Raw genomic sequence first — 19,537 nt, 5'->3', positions numbered from 1 at the left:
TTTCTATGTAGCACGGACAGAAGCAGCAGCATGAAGGAGAACTTAATACAGCAGTAGTGACCAGTGTGAGTCCAGCAGTACCTGCAACAGCTCAGGGACAGATCTATTTCTAGGTGTCAATGCCTTTCCTTGGGCCTTACTCTCCCCCCCCCCCCACCCTCCCCGAGCCATGGAATATATTAAGTGTAACCTGATACCTCATTGTGCTCGCAGTCCTCCTTGCTTTGCTCATGATGGATTTGAGCTACTTTTCAGAGTGAATGGTGAGTACAGGAGACTGGGGAAAAGTAAGAAGTGGCTCATAAGTGGAGAAAGAAGCAGATTTCTCTGATAAGATGTAGTGTAAAGGTTCTTTTCATCTGCATTATTGATTTTATGCAGTTTGTGGAAGCTGAATGCTCCCTCTAGTGGTGACTGTTGAAAAATGCTATCACTGTGTGTTATGAGTGATGGACCCCTTCCCACCATTTGATTAAACTGATCTCCAGTGTTAATAGTCAAGGAAAGACTAATCAATTATAATAACAGAATTCCTTTAATCTGGCATCAATGTCACCTGGAAAGTTCTGGGTTATCAGATTTTCTGGATTATCAAATGATAGAAGAAAAACAGTTATTAGTGCATAAGTTACACATTTTGTATGCATTATTAATCACTCACATTTTTGCAAGATCTCTTCTTGCACTCATAATAAAACCGCCTGTGCAGGTCACGTCATGGACGCACAGCTAGAAGGAAGAAATATTCCTTTAATTTGCACCACCACGCTAGGTTTGGTTAATCAGCACCTTATCTTTTTTTTTTTTTACTTCATGTCATGATAATTTAAACATTTCTGAATTATCAGATGCCAGATTAAAGAAATATAACTTTATCTTGGAATTTAATACATGATACTTTTTGGATTAATCAAGCGGGTATGGACAATATTATACAGATGACCATTTTTGTTTTCACAAGGACAGAGTAAAAATCTGAGTGCACAATGGTGTTCCGTATTTCGGAAGAGACTCTAAAGATGCGCAAAAAAAAACTGGATCATGTATAGATCACCTGTACATTCTTAGTATAAGCAGCTTATGTGTGAGGTACTATTATGTTGGTGGAGAGACAGAGAGAGGCAGACAGACAGGGAAAGAGGCAGACAAGAAAGGAGACAGAGAGAGGCAGACAGAGAAAGAGACAGAGAGGGAGACAGAGATAGAGGCAGACAAGGACAGAGAGCGACAGAGAGAAACAGGGAAAGAGACCGAGAGAGGAGAAAGAGGCAGAGAGAGGCAAACAGGGAAAGAACCCGAGAGAGGCAGATAGGGATAGAGGCAGACAAGGACAGAGACAGAGAGAAACAGACAGGGAAAGAGACAGAGAGAGGCAGACAGGGAAAGAGACAGAGAAATAGACAAAGAGGCAGACAGGGAAAGAGACAGACAGACAAGGAGAGGCAGACAGACAGGGAAAGAGGCAGACAAGAAAGGAGACAGAGAGAGGCAGACAGAGAAAGAGACAGAGAGGGAGACAGGGATAGAGGCAGACAAGGACAGAGAGCGACAGAGACAGAGAGAAACAGGGAAAGAGACAGAGAGAGGAGAAAGAGGCAGAGAGAGGCAAACAGGGAAAGAACCCGAGAGAGGCAGATAGGGATAGAGGCAGACAAGGACAGAGACAGAGAGAAACAGACAGGGAAAGAGACAGAGAGAGGCAGACAGGGAAAGAGACAGAGAAATAGACAAAGAGGCAGACAGGGAAAGAGACAGACAGACAAGGAGAGGCAGAGAGGGAAAGAGACAGAGAAATAGACAAAGAGGCAGACAGGGAAAGAGACAGACAGACAAGGAGAGGCAGACAGGGAAAGAGACAGAGAAATAGACAAAGAGGCAGACAGGGAAAGAGACAGACAGACAAGGAGAGACAGACAGGGAAAGAGACAGAGAGACACAGACATGGAAAGAGAGACAGAAACAAACAGACAAAGAGAGAGACAGACAGAGGTTGGGAGAGAGACAGTTACTATCCTCCCGGGCAACGCATGGTACTACAGCTAGTTATATATAAATATGTGTGTATATATAATATATATATATATATATATATTAGTCTTAACATATAAAGCTGTATTCTGTATTGTAAATGTTAATTATTGCTGCTGTATAAGAACGGATGGCGATACAGATGAAAAATCTTTTTTTTTTCTGGATGATAACCAGATGTTTTTGGGTTTTTTTTTGCTTTTTTGCACGCTTGTGTGAACTTAACCATATTGTCACAATTAACCCCATGTGTTGGTTCATCTGAACTATTAGATGCTGATGGAAAAAAAAATAATATTGAATTCTTCTCCCTTTAAGAAAAGCTGTGCTGCTGAGCCCCGGTGTATACGTATAATATATACGTATAATGCAGGACGGCGGTGGAGCAGCGTCGCGCGGTGTCACATTCCTGACTTTATATGTAAGGCAGCCCTGTGGTGTGTGCATTATTCCTGTTTATAGTGCCAGGGGCCCAGCTGATTGGATGTGACGGGGAAGTTAGCAGCAATTATAGTAGGTTCTGGGCAGGAAAAAACTACAGGGAGGGAGGAGTGAACTTGAGCTCTGGCTGCACACAGCTATCATTAACACTGATGTGATCAACTTGCGTGGACTCAGCTGCTGCTGCTGTCACATTCTGTGCTGGGGGGTTTGGGGACCAGGCGGATGTGCAGGGGCTTCGAAGGCTGGGGGGTTTGTGGGGGGAGACGTCTGGTTGGCACTGTGGATTCCTTTTTTCTTTCTCAGGCACTGACAGATCTGCAGTCTCACTGCACCTTACTGGATGAGATGCTCTGGGAGCTGGATTGTTGGATGCCCATCACTGACGTGTGGCCCTCGCTGATGCTCAGGTGATTTTCATTTGGGACCAGGTACTACAAGTGGTCTCCCTGGAAAGTTGTGCTGGGATTTCTACCCATCTGTTACTATAAATCCCAGTTGGCGCCCATCCATGAGACATTGCAGTATGATATGGGGGCCCATCTACGCTGACCCAGCCCAACCTGGGGCCACTCTTCTTCCTCATTGACCTAGGATCGACATGGCATCTGTGGATACTGTCAGGATATCAGAGGTGGAAATGGAGAAGTATTACAGTCTTCAGCAGGCGGCTTCTCTTCTGTACACATTGCTGGAAAGTAAGTACATCCCTGACCTCCTTCCTTAATCGTTTTATCCTCCTGCAGTCCGGATATGGCATATACCATCCTGTATCTGAGCTTCCATCCACGGTATAACTGCAGTGCTGCACACGACTCCTCCCTATCGGCAATGAAAGTTGTATCACTGGCATGATGGCTCATTGATGGGACATGAGGAGAAGCCCATACTTAAAGGGGTATAGACTGGCTCGGACTGGCCCACAGGATGACAGGAGAATTCCCCGGGGGGCCCTTTTTGCAGTACTTGGTCACCCACCACCTTATATGAGTAGTAGTTGGCACAATACACTTGATTCTCTGTGTACCGTCAATGGCAGCATCTTATCATTTATTTTTTAAGTTGCCCGGTTTATTATATGCTAATTTTGTGAATGTGGATAATGTTATATATGTATGTAGCTGAACAGTGGGCTACAAACTCATTGTCACAGGTGGGCCCTTGTCACCTCAGTCCAACACTGAAAAGTTAAGAATTGCAAGATTGGTTGGGGCAAACCACCAGGTCCTCCAACCTCCCTAGACCCATCTCCTCAACTAGGAGGAGTTTGAATAGTGGGAATGAAGTTTCCCTTCATTAAAACGCTTTAGAATTGTTGCACCTTTGGTTCCATATTCCGCAGCACTGTACAGAGATTGTCACCATTCACACCGGTCCCTGTCTCCAGTGGGACTCACAATCTGCTTTACCCAGCCTGCTCCATGAAAATGGCTTTAAAATCCCTTAGATGGTTTAGTACACATAAATCATCTACCGTACTTTAATGGTTTATTCCCATCCTGTCCGCTCAGGAGCACACAGCTCCCCTGCCTACAGACTTCCTGCTTGATTGAGAAGCATAATCTTTGCGCTGCTGGTTAGGACTGTGCGTTCCTGATGCTGCTACACTGCGTGCAGAATTATTAGGCAAGTTGTATTTTAGAGGATTTTTTTTATTATTGATCAACAACTATGTTCTCAATAAACCCAAAAGACTTATAAATATCAAAGCTTAATATTTTTGGAAGTTGGAGTGGTTTTTTTTTTTTAGATTTGGCTGTCTTAGGAGGATATCTGTTTGTACAGGTAACTATTACTGTGCAGAATTATTAGGCAATTTAATAAAAACCAAATATATTCCCATCTCACTTGTTTATTTTCACCAGGTAAACCAATATAACTGCACAAAATTTAAAAATAAACATTTCTGACATGCAAAAACAAACCCAAATTAGTGACCAATATAGCCACCTTTCTTTATGATGACACTCAACAGCCTACCATCCATAGATTCTGTCAGTTGCTTGATCTGACACTGTTCCGAGAGGTGTTCTGTTTTCCTCCCTGTAGATCTTACATTTTATGAGCAACCACAGGTTCTCTATGGGGTTCAGATCAGGTGAACAAGGGGGCCATGTCATTATTTTTTCATCTTTTAGACTCTTACTGGCCAGCCACGCTGTGGAGTAGTTGGATGCCTGTGATGGAGCATTGTCCTGCATGAAAATCATGTTTTTCTTGAACGATACCGACTTCTCCCTGTACCACTGCTTGAAGACGACGTCTTCCAGAAACTGGCAGTAGGTCTGGGAGTTGAGCTTCACTCCATGCTCAACCCGAAAAGGTCCCACAAGTTCATCTTTGATAATACCAGCCCATACCAGTACCCCACCTCCACCTTGCTGGCGTCTGAGTCGGAGTGGAGCTCTTCCTCCCTTTACTGATCCAGCCTCTGGGCCATCCATCTGGCCCATCAAGAGTCACTCTCATTTCATCAGTCCATAAAACCTTTGAAAAATCAGTCTTAAGATATTTCTTGGCCCAGTCTTGACGTTTTATCTTATGTTTCTTGTTCAGAGGTGGTGGTTTTTCAGCCTTCCTTACCTTGGCCATGTCCCTGAGTATGGCACACCTTGTGCTTTTTGATACTCCAGTAACGTTGCAGCGCTGAAATATGGCCAAACTGGTGGCAAATGGCATCTTGATAGCTTCACGCTTGATTTTCCTCAATTCATGGGCAGTTATTTTGCACCTTTTTTGCCCAACACGCTTCTTTTGACCCTGTTGGCTATTTGCCATGAAATGCTTGATTGTTTAGTGATCACGCTTCAAATGTTTGGCAATTTCAAAACTGCTGCATCCCTCTGCAAGACATCTCACAATTTTGGACTTTTCAGAGCCCGTCAAATCTCTCTTCTGACTCATTTTGCCAAAGGAAAGGAGGTTGCCTAATAATTAAGCACCCCTTATATAGGGTGTTGATGTCATTACACTGCACCCCTCCTCACTACAGAGATGCCATCACCTGATTTACTTAATTGGTAGTTGGCTCCCAAGCCTATACAGCTTGGAGTAGGACAACATGTATAAAAAGTATAATGTGATCAAAATGCTCATATGCCTAATAATTCTGCACACAGTGTATATGTGGCAGCTTTACCTTTGCAGCATCGGAAAAGCAGTAGCAGTGCAACCTGCTGTAAACGGGAGCTAATGGCGAGCTCCAGACAGCAATTTTACCATCAATTTGCAAATTTAGCCATCTAGGAAGACGGGAATATTAATTTAAGGTACCTACACTACCTTTTTTTTCCCATAACCTACATGTCATGCAGATCAATGGGGTTCCTGGCTTGAGACCCCCAGTGATTGTTAAAAAAACAACTTCCTGCAGGCAGAAGTGAGGCCTTTATGGAGAAGCTGACCACTTCTGCCTGCTGAGTTTTCTTTTCTTTTGGTGGGTTCAGAACAGGAGCTGGTGTATGGGCTGAATGGAAAGTCTATGACCCATGCACTGAGCAATGCACATGGTGACATTTGTACTATTTCCATTAATATCAGCCGATCTAAGCAGAAATATCATTACACTCTTAAAGCCAGTAGAGCGCAACCATGATCTCTCCCCAAATACTTGGATGACTCCTACTGAGGGTCATGTGAAATCCTCTCTTTATTGAACATTTTGAAGACTTTAGTTTTATTGAATTTTGACTTGAGGGGGATCTGTTACATTCCTCCGCACGGTTTATCGCTCTCTATAATTCTATGTTCTGGAATGCAGATATTGCCTGATGGAAACAGAAATGTCTCGTAAGACGTGAATGTGAACATACAAAGCTCCTCCACCGCTTGGCTGGTAGTATTCCGGGCAGTCCTAATATATCACAAAACCTGATATAATAAGAAGGTTAATGAGACAAGCCTGCTACCAGATAACCATTAGTACAGAACCTCACTGGACCTTATTGGGTAACACCAGAATAAGGAATCTGAAAGTTCAAAGAATGACCTTACATTCATGTGAAGAAATGTTCCATTTATCATGAAATATACTATTTTGTGCTGATTGTGTGTTCTTTAATTTCCAATACACACATAGCTCTAGAGATTTCATTGATTTGTAGTAGTCCCTGATCCAGTGGACTGGTGGCTGTCCTGCTATGGTCACCATAGACGAAACTGAAAATCCAAATTCCGAGCCTAGCCATTGGGAGAGTGATACCCGGCCCCGCTCCACCCATTGTTAGCGAAGAAGTCATAGAGATTTAGATCACACCATAATGGTGCCTCTTGTAAATGAAACAGCATTTCATCTGAATTTTTTGGCCATGCTATTACACAATTCATTGACCGATGTCTAATAGGTTATGATCTGGAATATTGCTGCACGGTTTAAAGAAAAACTTGAGAAGAAGGTGATTGTACTCATCATCCATCCATGTGGCATTATTGGGATCATTCAGTGTCTCAGAGAGATCCTGGTATATAAAAGCAGTTTTCCCTTTTATTAAATCTAATGTGCCGCCCCCGTGTCAGCAGCCAGAACTGCTCTGATCCGGATCCGCGGTGGCTCGAGGGGTCTCCGGCCACTCGAAATAAAAAGGGGGTATTTACAGGGGGTTGTGTGTTGAAAGTTCGTGACGCCACCCACGGTGTGTGGTAAGGTGGAGTACCACCACTGCCGTTGGGAGCACCCGGTGGCGATGGGATGGCAGCCAGGCGTTTAACCCCTCCGTGGGTAGGGGGGATTGCCCCGGGGCTCGGTGAAGCTGACAAAGGGATACCGTTGGGGAGGTAAGGGTCACTGCGTACTCACTCAGTCCAATGACGCTGACACGACAACTTGTAAACCAAAGTTCTGAGCACCGCTGCAGCAGGGAGGGAGCACGCCTAGATCCCGTGCCCGTTGGTGTTGCTTGTTAGCCTGTGACCTTTGCCTTGGCACCTTTCTACTAATTGGCCCCTGTAGTATAGAACTAGTTGGGTACTGCTCACCCGTGTGGCTAACGGAGTGAGCTTGCTCTCAGGGTTCACGCTTGGGATTTTCTGAACTGTGTATTGGGAAAGTCCTATCCCCCTCGTTGCGCTAGTACCCTGATTTTGGAAAGGGTGGAGAATGAATCTTGAAGGCTTCGTCCTCATCGGGTGAATTACCAGGACGCTTGAAGCTACTTCCCGGCCTAGGGTCCACGTATCCTGTCATGCCCTGACCCCTGCCCGGAGATGGCACAAGGCCGCCGGCTGCCCTCCTCGGCAGTTCCGTACCCCTTGTCACGATCCCCTGCGATTGGGGTTCCAGCTCCTACCAGGCCCAGACCAACGTCTGCCACCTAGTATTCTCAAGGAGCCCTGCTCCCAACCTCCTCCAACGCTACACCTCTCTCAAATGTCTGCTCCTGACAATCCTGAACCTCCCTAACCAACCCCCCCAAGTTGGCAGCCCTATTCCCTTCAGGCTATCCATTGGTGTGTCTGGTGGGTGTCGTGCAGAGTATTTCTAGGATTTCGATTAGCTTGTTCTTAGCAACACCAAAGGCCAGGGACCCGTAACCAAGGAGGATGTGGATACTGTGCAGAAGGGCAGATTGCACAATACCATGTGATGACCTGATAGGCCAGGGCGTCACACTAATATACTGTATAAAGCGGAGAGTATGTATATATGTATATATGTGTGTATGTCCGCTAAAGGAATCCGCACCATCGCATTTACAATCACCAAATTTTGCACAGCCGCCTCATTTGACTCAGGGAACGTCATAGACTATTTTGAAGGGAAATTGTAACCCCGTGCTTTACAGTTATTCGACAAAAAAGCTTACTCACTGTTTGGATGTGAGGTAATATATTGGCTGTTTTGACAGTTAATCTGGATATTTATCAAGTGTCCTATAGCAACCAATCACAGCTCTCCTATTTTGCTACAGGTCAAAAGGAGCTCTGATTGGTTGCTGTAGACAATGAAGGATATTCTGAGTATAAGGCAGCTGAGGTGTCAGTTAATATGATTTAGGTGGTGAGAGGGGGACTGGGACACGGAAAGTGGGAGAGGGAGTGGGAGACAAAAAGTGGGAGAGCGGTAGACAGGGAGTGGAGGAGAGAGAGAGACTTAGTTACTATCTCGGGCAACGCTGGGTACTACAACTAGTATTATATAAAACATATAAATAATGTCACAACTTTATAACTGGTGCGTTCTAGGGTCTGTATTACAGTTCTGACCCTCTGGTGTTCGGTTGCACCATACTGAGATCAATATTAATCCCTCTGGTTCTGTAGAAAAAAAGGCGGACTTGGCTGTTGTGGTCGTACAATGGACCTGAAAATTTGGGCAAAATGTAACATTAATACTACATATTGTGATATATTGAATAGATAATATAAAGGGACGTCAGTGTTTTCAATAGGGAGTAACTGCTGCTGTCACAATTAATATTAATGTGAGATATATAAACATAGGAAATTACACTGGTAGTCACTTTACCAATGACTGATCCAATAACAGACCCTGTTTACGCCAAAGGGATTCTCATTTTTAAGCCCCGCTTAAGTATTCTGAATATTCATAGAGGGCTATGGTTGGAGAGTGGTTGTGAAAACTTGCAAGTTCCCAATTTACTTGTAATTAAACTTGTCCCCATTGTCGTTATATAGTCACAATATTGATTTTTATTGCCAAATACCAAAAAAAAACAATTGCAGGGATGGGATTTATTATAAAATATATAATTTCATATATATATATATATATATATATATATATATATATATATATATATATATATATATATATACATATATATATATATATACATATATATATATATATATATATATATATATACATATATATCTATATATATATATATATATACATATATATATATATATATATATATATATATATATATATATATATATACATATATATCTATATATATATAAAAATCATGATTTAAACATACAGATACAGTATAAACATGTGGGTGAGACAGGTCCAAAGAATTCAAATAGGATGAATACTGCTTCATGTAAAGCATAGTGCAAAGAAATCAACTAAGCAATTAAACATAAGGTAAAAGATATAGTAGCATATAACGCTACAAAATATTGGAATGTATAACATATGGATCACGTAAAGAGAATAATCCAACAATCACCCTCCAGACCTGATGCATTTAACATACTTTCTCATCTGAGGAACCAATTGGAATAACTATCATTGACAGCAGTGATGGCGACACAAACCCAGTGCTTACAAGCTCTATAGTGCTGAGCTTGTATGCACTGCACTGAAGCCTGCCGGAAACATTAGGCCTCGTTGTCAGCTCTTGATCCTGGTTAGCTTCAATCCCATTGTAAATTTGTTGCTGTTGCTTATATAGCAGTTTCAGGAGCACACATCTTGAGATAGTAGCCCGACTATGCTGCTAGAATAAATTGTCACTCAAGCAATAGCACACACCCCTTAAGTGAGTAGGAAGCTGAGAGCTTGGGAGCAGTGCACTCCTGAAGAAAAAAGCGCTCATTGTTAGCTCTTCATCCCGGCTAGCTTCACTTCAATTGCATATCCGTTGCTGTTGCTCAGCTTCAGGAGCACACATTTTGAGCCAGTAGCCAACCATGCTGGTAGCCTAAATTGTCAATCAAGCAAGAGCACACACCACTTAAGCAAGTAGGAAGCTGAGAGCTTGGAAGCAGTGAGCTCCTGAAGAAAAAAAAAATAACCATTTGATCTAGAGGGTATAAAGACTTTTATATAATAGATAAAATAGAGACCAGCTACGTAGTCATCCACTGTGGTGGACCCGGCATGTCCATTAATTAAGGGGGCTTTACACGGAGCGATATCGCTAGCGATATCGCTGCTGAAAGCACCTGCCCCTGTCATTTGTGCGTCACGGGCAAATCGCTGCCCGTGGCGCACAAAATCGTTTGGAGCCGTCACACGGACTTACCTGCCTAGCGACGTCGCTGTTGCAGGCGAACCGCCTCATTTTTAAGGGGGCGGTTTGTGCGATGTCACAGCGGCGTCACTAAGCGGCCGCCCAATAGAAGCGGAGGGGCGGAGATGAGCGGCCGTAACATCCCGCCCACCTCCTTCCTTCCTCATTGCCGGGGGCCGCAGGTAAGTTTTAGTTCGTCCTTCCCGAGGTGTCACACACAGCGATTTGTACTGCCTCAGGAACGACGAACAACCTGCGTCCTCAACAATCAACGATTATTTTAAAATGAACGACGTGTCAACGATCAACGATAAGATGAGTATTTTTGATCGTTAACGGCCGTTCGTTGGTGTCACACGCAACAACGTCGCTAACGATGCCGGATGTGTGTCACGGAATTCGTAACCCTGACGATATATCGTTAGATATGTCGTTGCGTGTAACGGGGCCTTTACAGTGATCGCTGACTTATATTAGTGGGCTCTGTGTAATTCTTCATTTCCAACATGGTGGCGCTATATGGGCAGTGGACGCTTGCTTTCAGATTCCCCCACGCATTACAATTAATCACTGTCAGGGGCTCCCTGTGAGCAGCTTATAGTCAGGGGGACATTTTTAATATAAATTGCATTGTCTAAGGCAGATCCTGAGCAAGACATGATCGGAATGTGTCCGCTTTCTTGATATTTCACCATTACCACCCCTGTAGGGTGTACATTTTTCAACAGTGATTTCTGTTCTCGGCTTTTCATCCTGATGTTTTCTTGAAAACACTTCACCCTTTAAGTGATGAGCTGCCGTTTGCTTACAGGAAATACCCATCAATACTAATGCTATAGAGTGGATGGCTTCAGAGCTGTACTATGGGTTGACGGGTCATTAATCTGCTGGGACAGGATTTTGGCAGAAGCAAACCTAATGCTTATCCCTGGAGAAAGTCATCGACATTCATCGGATGAAATATTCGAGTCTTTGCCTTTATCTTTAAATTCAGTTTATCAGTTATTGATTGACAGGGACATATTATAACTTTTCGGCATAATCTGACGATGGTCAGTCCTGTGACCTGCACCTCTCATCTTCTTTTCACAGTTTGTGATGTTAATAATAGGCTTTATATAGCGATTACATTGTATAGTGATCGGTCACGCTAACAATCCAATTTCCAAGCACTTGGAACTGGGACACTGTGACTGCCGAATTCACAAAAAATCTGATTATTGAGATCTATGACCTAAAATAGTGATGATCCAGACTTCCATCTATTACAATAAAGAGGATTTGGTTTCCTTACTTTTCAGCTGAAAAGAGAGCTCATGAGTCCAAGTGTATTTAGTCTCCAGCCTTAAAGAGGACATGTCATGTAAAAAAAACGCTATTAACCTGCAGATTTGGGGTTAAACTTCAGGAGAAAAGCTCTTCTCACGCCATAGCTGGAAGAAAATTTAAATTTATTCCTCACAACAGTCTTGGCCTTTCAGTCATAGGTACGCGGCTGGCGTGGCTTCAGTCACTGCTCACTGCATTGTGAGCGACAGCTGTAGCCACTCCTCGAGATTGACTGACAGCCAGCTCTGCAGTGCATCAGTACAGAGGTGGCTGTCAGTCAGTGCTGGGCGTGGTTACATATGCCACTCACTGTACACTTGCTACTCACCTGTCCCGGGTCCGGGGCCTGCTCCCTTCACCTAAACACTCTTGTTCTCCACATTGGGCTTTGCAAGTAGCCCAGCGTGCTGTCATGTCATCTCCTATTTAAACCAATATAGAGCCTACCAAGACACACATCTATGGTGTGGTATTAAGTCTCTTAGTTTAGCTGTGAATCTCGACCTGCTCAGTACCTGTTTGCAGTTTCCAGTTTCTCAGCTACCTGTCTATGGTCTCCAGGATGTATTTTGTCTGCCTGAAGTCTCCAGTATCTCAGCTACCTGTCTGCGGTCTACACAACGTGTCCTGCCTATGGTTTCCAGTATCTCCGCTACCAGTCTGCAGTGTTTAGGATGTCTTCTTCCTGCCTGCAGTTTCTAGTATCTCAGCTACCTGTCTGCAGTCTCCAGGATGCTTCCTGCCTATGGTTTCCAGTACTTCAGCTACCTGTCTGCAGTCTATAGGATGTCTTCTACCTGCCTGCATTTTCCAGTATCTCATCTATCTCTCTGCAGTCTCCAAGATATATTCTGCCTGCCTGCAGTCTCCAGTATCTCAGCTACCTGTCTGCAGTCTCCAGGACATTTCCTGCCTATGGTTTCCAGGATCTCTGCTACCAGTCTGCAGTCTTTAGGATGTCTTCTGCCTGCCTGCAGTTTCCAGTATCTCAGCTATCTGTCTGCAGTCTCCAGGACACTTCCTGCCTATGGTTTCCAGGATCTCTGCTACCAGTCTGCAGTCTTTAGGATGTCTTCTGCCTGCCTGCAGTTTCCAGTATCTCAGCTATCTGTCTGCAGTCTCCAGGACACTTCCTGCCTATGGTTTCCAGGATCTCTGCTACCAGTCTGCAGTCTTTAGGATGTCTTCTGCCTGCCTATGGTTTCCAGGATCTCCGCTACCTGTCTGCAGTCTCCAGGATGCTTCCTGCCTATGGTTTCCAGTACTTCAGCTACCTGTCTGCAGTCTATTGGATGTCTTCTGCCTGCCTGCATTTTCCAGTATCTCATCTATCTCTCTGCAGTCTCCAAGATATATTCTGCCTGCCTGCAGTTTCCAGTATCTCAGCTATCTGTCTGCAGTCTCTAGGACGCTTCCTGCCTATGGTTTCCAGGATCCCAGCTACCTGTCCAGTCTCCAGGACCTCATCTGCCTGCCTGCAGTTTCCAGTATCTCAACTACCTGTGGTCACCAAGGCATCTGTTGTGTTGATGGACTCTCTTTAAATTGGGTTAATGGCCAGGGTTATATCCAAAATAATTGCAGAGAACATTATATGTATATAACAGTAAGCATTTCCATAAATTAGATGTTAATTGGCATAGAAAAGAATTAGAAAACCATGACCTCACAGATGAGGCACAGGCAATTAAAGGACTTCTGACTCACATCTACGGTATACTTGACATGAACTGGCATGTAATGTTGTGATCATTCATTTTCACCAAGCTACCTAACATGTATGATTTAAGCCAGGGCTAAAAATATTAGGTATTCTGGTGCAGTGATGACAGCACCAATTTCAGCACTTATGCTCAATAACACAGTAATAAAACGGTAGTTTTTGTCTTGACTTGATTGGTAAATTGTGGCATTTACTGTATTTTTCGAACTATGAAAAACAATTTTTTTCCCCAAAATTTGGGAGGAAAGTGGGTGGTGCGTCTTATAGTCCAGATATATTTGACTTGCTTTGGGAGGGCGGTGGTGGTGGAATGGGTCACAGGGTCACCATTGCAGGAAGCCAGCGACTAGGGCGATCCGCGTGTTTGCTATTAAAAAAGATGAATACACCTCTAGCTTGGCACTGAAGCCGGTGCTGAGAGGGGGCGAGATTATGGATATGGGGAGCAGTGAATATTCATTTTCTTTAATAGCGGAGACGCGGATCACCCCAGCTGCCAGCTGACTGCAGTGACTAGGGTGATCTTGTGTCTACTATTAACAAAATGAATATTCACTGCTCCCCACACCCATAACCCTGAGCGTGGGCAGCAGTGAATATTCATTTTCGGATTCTCCAGCAGCTGATATTGGCGAGTATCTGGGGGTGCACGGCAGTGATGTCATGCACTGGGCGTTGCCTAAACACCAAAGTCAGCTGCTGGCATCAGAAAAGAACGCCGCGCATCGGGGGAGTGAATAGAGCATGAGTAGAATATTTTTTTTTTAATTTTTTTATATATATGTGCACCATAACAGGAGGCATATGTACAAGAATGGGCCCATGATGGGGGACATATATCCCAGGATTTGGGACATAGTGCATAATGACCACATCTTGTGAACTTGATCACAAAAGGGACATAGTTGTTTCTAATTTGCAACAATTGATGTTAGGGGGCATCCCTGGGGTCCTGGATGTTCTGTTAAAAGTCAAGATTTCGACACTGAAGGATTATAGCATTTTTTTTTCTACATGGCATTAAAAAATGAAGCCTCATTACAAATAGTTTAGTATTGCAGTAGCGCAGCTGCTCTCGGCTGTTTCCGGCACCCCACCTCTGGTGGCTGAGACCTAAAAGCAGTTACTCCTATCATGGCCATGAAGGGCAGAGATGGGAATAATCCTCTTATTAAATATCTTCTATCATTTAGTGCCTACAGCTCCAATGCAGATCATTGCATCTCCATGGCAACCAACCATGTGTGATCTCATCATGTAGTCATCTTGATATCTGTCGCTTGCTTCTTACCAAAGGGCAGTTATAACTGCAGTTATATCACAGTACACATGGTCTATATTCCTGTATGTGTGTGTATGTGTGTGTGTATATATATTTATATATATATATATATATATATATATATATATATATATATATATATATATACACACACACAACAAGTTTGGGTCTGTAGACAATCTCATTGGGCGTAGGCCCGAGTTACTTTTTCACAGCTATAATTATAATGTTGACAGAGCATAAAAACTAGATTGTAATTTACTTTTAGGAGCTAAATAGTTGGATTTTTGCATGGCATGGGTAGGAGTATATGTGTCTTTAGTTGATTCCCAGTTTGCTCACATTATGCTGTGATTTACATTGTTAAAATGACCATTTATAGTCTTTGTTTTAGGCCCCTTTCTGTACCAATTCATTTTCTAAAGTCAATTTGTCTTCACATTTTTTAATACCAGCTGCATGTATTACTAAATTGGACCTGATGAGACTGATGTGCTTGCTTTGAAAATCCATGTCACAATGACTGACTGAGACTTTATGTAAATGTAACTTACTCTTTGACCATCTTGCCTGATTGACAGATTCTCAGTGTCCCTCCTTCCTGCTGAGATCTCACACTACTCAGTACAAACTGCAGCTGTGAGACAGGCTGGTTAGACAGAGAGTGTATAAACCTGGAATCATTAGCTAGACTTATTAATTGGCCATTTTAATATAATCAGAATTCTACAGCCATTGTGTCATGAATTTGGATGGAAGTACTCCTGTCTCTTCAGGTATAAAAGATCTATTTAATAATGTATACAGTTTGTATGGTGAAATTTGGAGAAACATTTCTTTAATATATTTTTAGTAGTAGTAGTAGCTGCAGGCATGCAGTAAGAATTAAAAAAAATTCAATCTTTGTCTATGAAGGGGATCTGGAGCTGTGTATTAGATCAGGACTCCCCCTTCTATGAATATATAACAAATTGGTTTTCTGGGATTTTCCAAAATTGAGGTTTAAGGGAATGTTAAAAAAAATAAAGAAAGAGCAAACACTCCTTGAACCCACCACAGCTCCAACTAGGGCCGGATCCAGGTTTTTGTCAGCCTAGGGTGAAAGAGTCACATTGGACCCCATGCACACACAGACACGCACATACACATACAGGCATACGTACATATACATATTTGAAGACAAATTCACAAAAATACATATAAACAGACATTTATATAGTCATATACACTGACATACATAGAAACACATCGTACATGCACACACAAACACGTTAGGTACTATTAATATAGGGAAGCCGGCAGCAGCCTCACCTCCCCGGTTGTCTCCTGTCCAGCTCCTACAGGGCACGTGGTTGTGCAGGGCGTGCTGCGTGATTCTGTCACTTTAACAGACATGGCAGCACAGTGTGGCCATGTTTGCTAGCAGTGACACTGCCAGGCCGGCACTGCGCTTTTAATTCTGTTTGTGTGCTGGCTCGGAAGCATCACTCCTAGCAGACATGGCCGCTCAGTGCACACTGAGACTGCTGTATATACATCACAGAAAACATGGGTGCTACAGTATATACATCAAAGGAGGGGTTGGGGCAAATGCATCACAAAGGAAGCTGAGGAGCATAGACATCCCTGGGGGGGATAGACATCCCTGGGTGGGACAGACATCCCTGGGGGACATAGATGTGGCGCCCCTGAGGCTTCAGTCGCAACAGGGTATTGCACCTCACTTAAGGTGCGGTACTCATCCCAGGTATTGAGGAGGTCGGTGCTGGTTCCACATCCAAACATTCCATAAACACACAGCAGGTTGCCCTTTCCACTGGGAACCGGGCTAAGGGCGGGACTTAAGGTTGCCACTAAACACTGGCACTTCCACCCACTAGTGACAGGAACTCGGGGATGGGAGGAGCATCCACTAGGGTAGAAGGAGGAGGATACATTTACCCAGAGAGTCATGCCCTGACACAGGTTGGGGAAGGAAGCAAGGAGAGCTTACCGGTGGAAGCTGTGGGACACAGGAGTAAATACGGTCGCTGAGGGGAGAGCTTAGTTAATCCTTCAGGACCGGCACAGTTCAGGGTACGGAGCCCTAGGGTGGCGTATATTTCAAGTTACGCCACCAGAATCCCACGGACAGGGGGATTTTATGTCCCTCTGGCCACCACAAGATCCCGGAGCACAGTAGCAATATAGAGCCCGGAGTCGTGATCACGGTCAGGCCCCAAATGGACTCGCGCTGCCTGCAAACAGCACGGCAACTTTAACATCGAACAGGGGTCCCCAAGCACTTCAGGTCACTGGGATCCACACAAAAAATAGCGCAAGAAGGAAGGGCCCACAATTCACAACACCAGCGGTGACCTCCGGCTGGGGCCCATTATGGCAGAGACCGGCACTCCAAGGGTGACAACTGGACTGTAAGTAAAAGGCCATGTACCGCAACCACTGAGTCAGCCCTTCATTGCCGTCACCCCGCTCACCGGCGCCAACGGACACTACCGCCCCCATCATCCTCCCTGGGGCCTAGTTCTACCTGTAGGGAGCTGAACCATCTCGGCTACGACACCATCTGCCCCAGAGGACAGCACTCGCAGCGGCGGCTAATCCCTAATTGCATACCACAGGTGGCATTACGAGACAACTACTCCCAACATCCCCACCATCATCCCCATCCATTCATCCCTTTTATTGACACCTATGGGGTCACGAAACCAGGCAGGGCCACCCGTGACATCCCCTGACTAACCGGCCTGGTGATGAGTATTGCCGAAACCCCTTGGGGCCCGTCATAGACATTACTTGGGGCACTAAGGCAGGTGCCCACCATGCCTACCCCTCATCCCGGCCTTATATATACATTTACCTTTAAAAGCTAAGTACTTACTGTATGTATGCCCATTAAAGGAACTACTTGGACAACCCCCTTTCATTCCCTATGTACACTCACATAAAAAAGCTTATACTCACCTCTGGTGCCAGCGCGGTTTCAGTGATGTCGGAACTCTTGTTCCCGTGGCTCACGTGACATTGTTATGACACACAAGCCCCATGACCAATCAGCGCCGGCTTCCTTCTACTCATCTTCGGATGGTTAGGTAATTAACAGGAAGTAAGCACTGTGGATGTCACTAATTTCCTAACCATCCAAAAGCAGAGAGAAGAAAGCCGGCGCTGATTGGTTGCGGGGCTCGTGTGTCATAACAATGTCACGTGGGCCATGGGGAACAAGAGCTCCGTCACCACTAAAAAGGTGTCGGCACTGGAGGGGAATATAGTTTTTTTTTATTTTTATTGGGGATGAGAGGGGATTGTCCAAGTCGTAGACAACCCCTTTAATAACTATAATGCAGAGTTCTCCTATGCACTATATGAGCTTTCTATGCTGAAACTAATGTAATTGTTAGTCACATTTCTTCTTACACAGCGTTAACCTATTACAAAGTAAGCGTGACTAATGGGCTTCTTACTGTGTTCAAGAAAGGTCATGTTCAGCAGTCGGTGACACTTTTCTCTACCACAATATAACTTAAGTATGTTTTTACATTTTTCATACTAAAATATAACCTTAAGTAATTTACCAATATATTTAAGATTGAATAACAATGAACTTCAGCAGCTACCACAAGGTATATTACATGTATATGGGCAGAATTATTGGGAAACCCCTTTAAATCATTGATATCAGGTATTCTATTATTCCCTGTTACAGTAGGACATTTCATTACAGAAAGCACACAGCTGTTTTATTCGACCATCAGGTCAGGGGGAGAGGCGTGAGGGAGGTGGGTACACACAATCCATCGGACGACGGCCGTTTCGCGTCTTTACAACCGACGCTTCGAAAGTGTCGGTTGTAAACATGCGAAACGGCCGTCGTCCGATAGATTGTGTGTACCCACCTCCCCAACGTCTCTCCCCCTGACCTGATGGTCGAATAAAACAGCTTTTTTTTACTGCATACTTGGTGAGTGTCTTCCGCCTCTTCTTTATGGACTGTGTGGATCATTCCACTCTTACACACACATCGAGTCACAGTTTCATTCCGCTCTTACTAACTCTGCGTGAGTGATACTACTTCCGACCAGCCGGGGAAGTAACCACTGTGGAACGCAGGAGAACCTGATAGCGACGCAGGTGGCCGGTTTCTGGTAAGTGCAATTCTCCTGGGGTGTCTGCCTTCTTTTGGGGGTAAACTTAGCCGTGTTTCTCCAAAATTAAGCCCTAGTGCATTTTTCGGGGCAAAAAATAATATAAAACACTGTCTTATTTTTGGGTAAACACAGTAGATGGAAAAAAATTGTAGAAAACCTTCCCAGAAGAGTGGAAGCTATTAAAGGTGGAAAGGGGGAATCAACTCCTTATTAATGCCTATAGACTTACAATAGGATGTCATAAGAGCTCGTATAGGTGCATTGAGTAGTTGTCTCTATACTTTTGCCCATATAATATTTTGAAAACTACAATATAAAATGTATACAGGCAGCTGAGAACTTTACCCTGATTCCTGACACTTGTTTCTCATCTCCTATGATTGAGTCACCTTGTATATATTAATTAATCATTGTCTTCATATAATTGGTTGTCTGTTTACAAACTAATTATTTTTGTGCGCGAGTCTATCAGCTTCATGATATCATCAGACTTTCCATTTATCATTGTTTATGTGGACTCTTTCACAATATGTTTTGTCTTCTGTGTACAACGTTTTCATGGAAATATTCACATTCAGATCCACAAAGGTTCACTGACCATGAACCAAAAATAAAAGTTCCTGACACTGCCCCGGCATTCAAAGGCTTTTATATACTGTTC

The 19,537-nt window shown here is 43.9% G+C and overlaps 1 protein-coding gene across 1 annotated transcript in view; it reads left to right on the top strand.

Moving 5' to 3' along the window:
* The first annotated feature begins 2,733 nt into the window (after window positions 1–2,733).
* LOC142254746 (guanine nucleotide exchange factor DBS-like) overlaps window positions 2,734–19,537 on the top strand; it is a 57,090-nt gene continuing 40,286 nt past the window's right edge. The window contains exon 1 of the mRNA XM_075326047.1: window positions 2,734–3,167. Coding sequence (XP_075182162.1) covers window positions 3,071–3,167 — 97 coding nt within the window. The 5' untranslated portion in view covers window positions 2,734–3,070. The remainder of the gene's footprint in view (window positions 3,168–19,537) is intronic.

The sequence above is a fragment of the Anomaloglossus baeobatrachus genome, chromosome 1 (genome assembly GCF_048569485.1).
Source record: "Anomaloglossus baeobatrachus isolate aAnoBae1 chromosome 1, aAnoBae1.hap1, whole genome shotgun sequence".
Lineage (NCBI taxonomy): Eukaryota > Metazoa > Chordata > Amphibia > Anura > Aromobatidae > Anomaloglossus > Anomaloglossus baeobatrachus.
Note: the sequence above shows the minus strand (reverse complement) of the source record. Positions and strands in the feature narration are given on the sequence as shown.